General features: G+C 43.6%; 1 protein-coding gene across 1 annotated transcript; it reads right to left on the bottom strand.

Annotated features, from left to right (window-relative positions):
• Positions 1–3,466: 3,466 nt before the first annotated feature.
• On the bottom strand, positions 3,467–5,142 carry LOC134572957 (trafficking protein particle complex subunit 12-like). Its single transcript, XM_063432301.1, is given in 3 exon segments — positions 3,467–4,614; positions 4,616–4,731; positions 5,092–5,142. Coding segments are annotated over 3 exon segments (1,215 nt in total). The 3' UTR covers positions 3,467–3,566.
• Positions 5,143–7,699: the final 2,557 nt, after the last annotated feature.

The following is a 7,699-nucleotide window of genomic DNA, read 5'->3' as shown; positions in this document are numbered from 1 at the left end:
ATTCTTCAGATGTTTGGAGTGTTTCTTTAATAGACATATACACATTGATATTTAAAAAATGGAATTTGAACTAGTACACACCTAAAGTATGATTTTAGTTTGTAGGAATCCCAAAATCTCAATAAAACCACACATCTCTGTAAGGAACTTTGGACTGGAGATTTGTCCTCATTGCTACTCAGTGTGGAGCATTGGATTGGACAATAGCCTGCACTAACAAGGAAGTAAGTGCTAATCAAAAAGAGCAATGGATCTTCATTAACTTTAAAGGCAGTATCTGGAGATAAGGGAAAGTAACTTTTTAGAGCATAGGGAATATTTGTGAAAATGTTGGTAAATGTATATGTATATATATATATATTTTTTTTTTAAGATTATATGCATTTACAAAAGATATACATTTTGTATCCAAAATGTTCCTTTAAATTGACAGCAAGTCTTCATGATGCAAAAGGCAGGTAACAGTTAAACTCACTGTGAGTTTTAATGCAGGAATAATCCCATAATCCCCCATTTGATATTTTTAATTATCTATTAAAAGACAATAACTTTTGCAATAGAAAATCCAACTGCATGTCAATATTTTAGTTACAGCAAAAATAAAATAACTTAGTGAATAAGTAAACAAATAAGCAAACTAACAAACAGGAAACACTTTGGCTTGGATATATGAATTCATTTTCAATGTAACAAACACAGAGGAAAATGATGAAAACTATATCAATGCCCATTGCCTCCATACTAGAAATTAATGGTTTCTGTAAGAGTTGCAGTGCAAAATATTGCAAGTGGAAGACTTTTATTTTTATTCTTAAAATTATGATTTGAAGTGAACCAATATAACTCTCAATTAGCCCTTTCCCCTCCAGATAACTAGACGACACATAGTTCTGGGAGTACAACTGATTTTAATGAGCCAAACCTGGCCTTTTATGCACAGACCTCAGCATGTTGTCTCCATTGTATTCAACACAAGCCTCTCCCAGGAATCACTGGGCCAGGAAGATAATTGAGTTAAAGACCAGTACGCTAAATATCTCCCTGGAACAGAGATCCCAACACAAAATATAAAAGCACAAAAGTACCACAAAATATAGTAAAAACATACAACCACCCCACAAATAATTCATCCCCAAATAGCCTTGATCTGAGCACCCAAGTCTTCCAAATAACACTCAGATCCATGCAGCGTAGGGGAAACGCCACCATGTTAAAGTTCTTCACGGCCGCACACGTGGTCCCATACCCAAAATAGTTCCAGGGCATTTGGTGCTTTTTCTGGTCACCTTTCGGAGCTCCTGCAGCCGCAATATGGGGTGCTCAGCCTGGCTCAAAGGTAGTGTTTGTTCCGCTTAGTCTCAGGCACTTTCCATCCAAAAAGCGCTCTGCAGGCGGGTTGCAAAGTGGTTCAAACCCGCGGACCAAGTTGTCCGGGAACCGCACGGTCACATCATGCCGAAAACAGTTCCATAACATTCACGGCTAAGTCCCGCTGAGGTGACCGGGAGCCACAAAGTCCTCATGCCGAAATTAGTTCCATAGAGGGGTTTGATTCATGTGAACGGCCACCAGGGAGCTAGTTCATTTCAGTTCCATTTGAATGAAACAAAAGTGCCGAACCAGGGGCACCCAGAAAAAGTTGCTAATGGCGGCTGGGCAGGGTGTAACGGACCGCCGTCACTAAGTATCATGCTGACCGAATATTCATATGTTTTACCCTTGTATTTTGTGCTCCCAATGCTTATTCCCAGGGTTTTCCCTTGTTTTCTGTGTTTCCCCATGTAATTGTAATGTATTGGTGTGTTTTACCTGCTCCCCGTTCGGGAGAGCGCATACCAACTGAACCTGTTTGTCTCCAAAATGGGGACCACCCCGATACCTCATTTAGAACATATAGATCATATATATCGTTTACACCTCGTAACGAGGTGTCTAAACCACAAATCACAAGGGAAACAAGCGGCGCAATTTCCCGAACGGGCCTGCTCACATGGTTCTCAGGTCCCCATGTCGGGGATCACCCTACCTGCTTCCAACTGAGCTATAGTCACTGGCTAGGCTCATAGCTGCCCAAAAGAGCGCTCTCTCCGTAGCCCCAGGGGCATCCTTGGAGATGTGAGTCGGCTACACAGCCACAGGGTTCCCTCTGGCCGCATGGAAGTCCATGTCGACCAATGGGAGAGAGTGCGCCCATTCAAACTGGGTTTGGGCCATTCACCTGATTGGTCAGCACAAACCGTTGCTGATTGGTTGCTGCTGGGCGCAGGTGACCAAACAGAGAAGTAGCACCTTTTCAAACTGTGTTTCGCACCCTTTCTCCTGATTGGGTGGCGAAACCTCTCTCCTCCCCGAGTACCGATTGGTGTAACCGAGTTTCAAACCCTTTCGACCTGATTGGGCGGCAAAACTCCTATCCTCCCTGCAAGCTGATTGGAGCGTTTTGGTTTCCCGCCTTTCAGCTGATTGGTTGTTGCCTGGTTTAGGTGCGAAGTTTAAATTTGCAGGACTAAACCAAGCAACTTCATGGAATTAATTTCGGGGATGTACAGTTCCTCAAGCCCCCGACTTTTAAACAATGATTTCTCTGGCTTTTTGCAGGGATCCCAGATGGGACCCGGGGCTATCTAGTGATGTAGGTTTTATCTGTATGACCCCTTCCCGGGGTGCCGAGCCCCAGAGGTTACCCCCATATGGAATATGTTTTAATGTGTGTCCCTGTGTACTGTTGGTATCTTCCAGAGCGGGAGATGGTTATCTGTAACCCAACCCCCTCCTGCCTGGGATTGTGTTGAACTGAATGGAGACCCCCTGTGGTGGTCTGTGCATAAAAGCTGTGTATTCCAAATAAAGATTGTCATAGTTTGTACCACCAGAACTGTGTCTCCTCTGGTTACTGGAGGGAAGGAAGATTTAACCCCTGTGTCTGCTGTTCCAGCTTGCAGGGGATGCAACAGGGAAAGTCCTTGTAAGGACTAAAAGGGCTAGTTCCCCCCATCCATTTCCCCTGGTCCAGCTAGGAAGACACCCCTCTGGCGGAGGTACCCAGCAGGAGTACAGGGAGCTCTGCTACACAAGGTAACTCTTAAATGGTGTCTCAGATCTGGACCATAGTCGGTAGGCAGGAGACCAACTTCTACACTCCTCCAGGAGTTCATGCCAAATGTTCGTGGGAAGGAGCGTTTGTCACACTGACTTTAGGAAAATGTGCAAGGAGGTCCCCAGCCCCTCACAAGTCATGCTCTCTGATTTGTCCCAGATTGCGTTGCTTTTGGGACACATAAGAGAGGAGGCTAGCTAAGTGTGGATTCTGTTTTTTCTACCTATTTCTCTAGGACGGATGTTAGCTAAGTAATTTTCCCTGAATTAGAAAATCTATACATTTGGCACTCGTGTGGCTAGCACGATGTAGAAATTTTTTTTTTTTTTTTTTATTTTTTTTGATTGAACGAAACATAGCATAGCTAATTTTTATTTAAACCTACAAATACCATTTACATTCCAAGCCGAAATATATACAGATTTTTTTTCAGTCTCTCTCACTGGAAGGGAAATTAGCAGTGAAAGAATTATACCAGCTTCAGACACTGAGTGTTAAAACTGTCACCTTCTTTGACAGCTACTGCCTCTAGCAGAGCTTGTTTCTTCTGCATACTCCGGGATGACTCCAGCTCATACATAGTTGTCAAATTGAAAAGAACGCTCTCGTGGAGATAGTGTTTGGGATCCTGCTGAACCAATCCTTCCAAATGCCTGAGGGAATCCTTTAATTTGCCCAAATAGAGTAGGCAAACCGCAGCATTGTTATTCGCCACAGCATTTGCAGGTTCTAATGTTAGAACTTCTGTGAAGAACTTGTGTGCTCCTGAAAAATTATTTTGACCAAGGTGAAGAAAGGCCCTATTCATCAAAACCAACATTTTGTTTTGCGTTTCATCCTGTGTATCCAAGCTCTGTACAACTTTTTCTGCATTTTCAAAATATTCTTCTGCTGTCTTTATGTCTCCAATCTGAAGAAAAATTCGTCCGATGCCACTCAGCAATTGCGGCTCTTGCTCTGGGTAATACTTTATAACTGTGTGATAAGCATCTACAGCCAGCACGTAGTCCTTCATCATTAGCAGACAGTTTGCCATGGAGTACATCACCCGGCCCAGACGTGACCTCCACAGCTGAACAGAGGCATTCCGGTTACTCTGGGTCATTGTAATCATACTCCCATCCTCTGCTAGTCCTTTCTCCAAATTGTCTAGTATCTGTTGGCAAATCATCTTCATATGGTGCAATCGATCTAAAGACTCCTGAGGGTTAGAGAGGTACTGGTGTAGCTCTGCATGTAAAATCCTCATTGAAAATGGGACCATGGACCCTCTGCGTCCAGGATAAACATGTGGGTAGTACTCATAGTAAAGATCAGCTTGATCAAGTTTTTTGAATGGCTCAAACTCCATCTCAGCATTCTGAAAAAGGCCTAGCTTCACCAGGAGTGCCAGTCTTACAAACCACAGCTGTAAAGAATCTGTAGTGTGGTTCGTAGGTTGACCACTCTTGCCATATCCTTGTCCATGGGCAGTTAAAAGCCTTCCGCTAAGGTCCACTGCTGCTCTCCAGTTCTTGAATGAGTTGCTTCAATCCCACAAATGTTTGCTCTACAGATCCAGCTGTAAGAACCTGTCTTTTCATGGCAGCTTGTTCCCCTAAGAAACGGAGCATGAGATCCCGAACAGCATCCCCCTGTGGGGGGCAGTGTGTTGGGTGCTTCAGCCGATGCCTATTGCCGGTAAGAGCTGGGCTTTTTCATTCTGGGCTCTCCCTTGTCGCCCCCTAGCTTGCTAACGTTGTTTCGGTAGTCGGCTCCGGCAGTGTTTAGTAGCGCCATCTGCTGCACAGTCGCTCGGGTCGTCTTGATCTGTGTGTGGGGTCGGTGTAAGCTGCGCTGTACGCCATGATTTTGATCATTCTCGGGGGATCCGTTGGCGGACGCGTCGGCGAGCCTGTCGCTTTGCTGTGTGCCTTTCAAGGTGAGTAGCTGTCGCTTCGTCCTTCTTCCCATGCGTGGTTAATATAGGGAGCCGTATTATGTGTTTCCCATGCCTGTGCTTCCAGTCTCTCTCGAGGTTGCAGGGTTTGGTGCTTGGCGGCCATCTTGGGCCCGACATGCGGTCTGCAGTACGGGCAGGAGACTTCAGGGTGCAGGCTTGTTGGTTTGGGTCGAGGGTGTAGACCGGGATCACCCCCCCGGTCCATGGGGGGGGAACGGGGCCGGTATCCCCACGGGTCCGACTCTAAGCCCCGAACAGTATGCGGCAGGGCAGCGGCCGTCCGCCCCGCTCGCCTCCGGAGTAGGCCTTAAGAGAGTCGGGCAGGATTCCTCTTCCAGGGGACTGTAGCCTGTTGGGCCAGCCTCACCCTGGATCTCAGGGCTTTCTGCCCGTCTAGGGCCACCGCTGCTGGCCGGTTTTGAGCCAAATTTCGTGGGTAATTAGCTATTTCTTATGGTTTGTTGCCGGAGCTGGTCTCGCATGCGACCAGCCAGCTCGGCGGTCCGGCCCCGCCCCCCACGATGTAGAAATTTAACGAAATTCAATTGTCAAAACTAAAGACAAATAAGTCAATGGGACCTGATGGAATACACCCAAAGTTATTAAAAGAGCTTAGTGGTGTACTAGCAAAACCATTAACAGATTTGTTTTTAACAAATCATTGTTAACAGGAGTAGTCCCAGAAGATTGGAAGTTAGCGAATGTTGTGCCCATTTACAAGAAAGGTAGAAGGGAGTAGTCGAGCAACTATAGGCCAGTAAGCCTTATTTCAGTAGTGGGGAAAGTAATGGAAACCATGTTAAAGGATAGATTGTTGAACATCTAAAATCACATGGATTTCAAGATCAGAGACAACAGGGAGATCATGCCAAACTAATCTTATTGATTTTTTTGATTGGGTAACTCAAATAATAGATCAGGGTGGTGCAGTAGACATTGCTTACCTAGATTTCAATAAGGCTTTTGACACTGTTGCACATAGAAGGCTTATCAATAAACTGCAATCTTTAAGTTTGGATTCCAATATTGTGGAATGGGTAAGGCAGTGGCTGAGTCACAGGCAACAGAGGTTTGTAGTCAATAGAGTATATATGAATCATGGGCTTGTCACCAGTGGGGTACCTCAGAGATCTTTACTTAGACCAATTCTCTTTAATTCTTTTATTAGTGATATTGCAGAAGGTCTTGATGGTAAGGTGTGTATTTTTGCTGATGGTACTAAGATATGTATGAGGGTTGATGTTCCAGGAGGGACAAGCCAAATGGCAAATGATTTAGGTAAACTAGAAAAATGGTCAGAGTTGTGGAAACTAACATTTAATGTGGATATTTGCAAGATAATGCATCTTGGACGTAAAAACCCAAGGGCAGAGTAAAAAATATTTAATACCCTACTAACCTCAACATCTGAGGAAAGGGATTTAGGGGTATTTATTTCTGATGACTTAAAGGTAGGCAGACAATGTAAAAGAGCAGCAGGAAATGCTAGCAGAATGCTTGGTTGTATATGGAGAGGTATTAGCAGTAGAACGAGGAAAGTGTTCATGCCATTGTACAGAACACTGGTGAGACCTCACTTGGAGTATTGTACGCAGTACTGGAGACCGTATCTCCAGAAGGATATTGATACTCAGAGAAGGGCTACTAAACTGGTTCATGGATTGCAGGATAAAACTTACCAGGAAAGGTTAAAGGATCTTAACATGTATAGCTTGGAGGAAAGACGAGACAGGGGGGATATGATAGAAACATTTAAATACATAAAGGGAATCAACACAGTAAAGGAGGAGACTATTTTAAAAGAAGACAAACTACCACAACAAGAGGACATAGTCTTAAATTAGAGGAGCAAAGGTTTAAAAATAATACCAGGAAGTATTACTTTACTGAGAGGGTAGTGGATGCATGGAATAGCCTTCCAGCTGAAGTGGTAGAGGTTAACACAGTAAAGGAGTTAAGGCATGTGTGGGATAGGCATAAGGCTATCCTAACTATAAGATAAGGCCAGGGACTGATGAAAGTATTTAGAAAATTGGGCAGACTTGATGGGCCGAAGGATTCTTATCTGCTGTCACATTCTATGTTTCTATGTTTGTACATGCAGAATAAAATCGAACTCTTAAAGATTGCGGATAATATTATTTTTGTTAAGTATTGTCTTATGCTGTTTACACACATAATATTTGTTCTGTTCTGCACAACATTTTCCAACTAATTTGTTTAAGACTTAATTCTGAATAGCTCCCCTCATCACAGCAATGAGCGAAGTGAGACGAGGAATATAATATAGATAGATTCTAGCAGACATTACCAACTTTGATTCTTTATACTAACAATCTGTTCAGAATTTATTAAACAGCACGCAATGCTCCGAAAAAGTAGTAGGGTGTTTTGCTACCCATGTGGTTGTCACATTGTATCTGTTTCCCTAGTAATAGAAGTGATATAAATTGCTGACTCCGGCAAGCTGGCGCACATATTGCACTTGATAATTTATACTGTAGAAAAAAAGGAATATAAAAGAACAAAGATACAATTAAATATTCTCCTGGCCAGGTACCTGTTTGTGCCTGTAAATAGGGATATCTGCTATATACGGTTTAGATTTGCAGTTGTCTTTACTGCCTCTCACATTAATAAAACCATGGGAAAACACAATT

The sequence above is a fragment of the Pelobates fuscus genome, chromosome 9 (genome assembly GCF_036172605.1).
Source record: "Pelobates fuscus isolate aPelFus1 chromosome 9, aPelFus1.pri, whole genome shotgun sequence".
NCBI classification, from domain to species: domain Eukaryota; kingdom Metazoa; phylum Chordata; class Amphibia; order Anura; family Pelobatidae; genus Pelobates; species Pelobates fuscus.
This window is presented reverse-complemented; position numbering and strand designations above follow the sequence as displayed.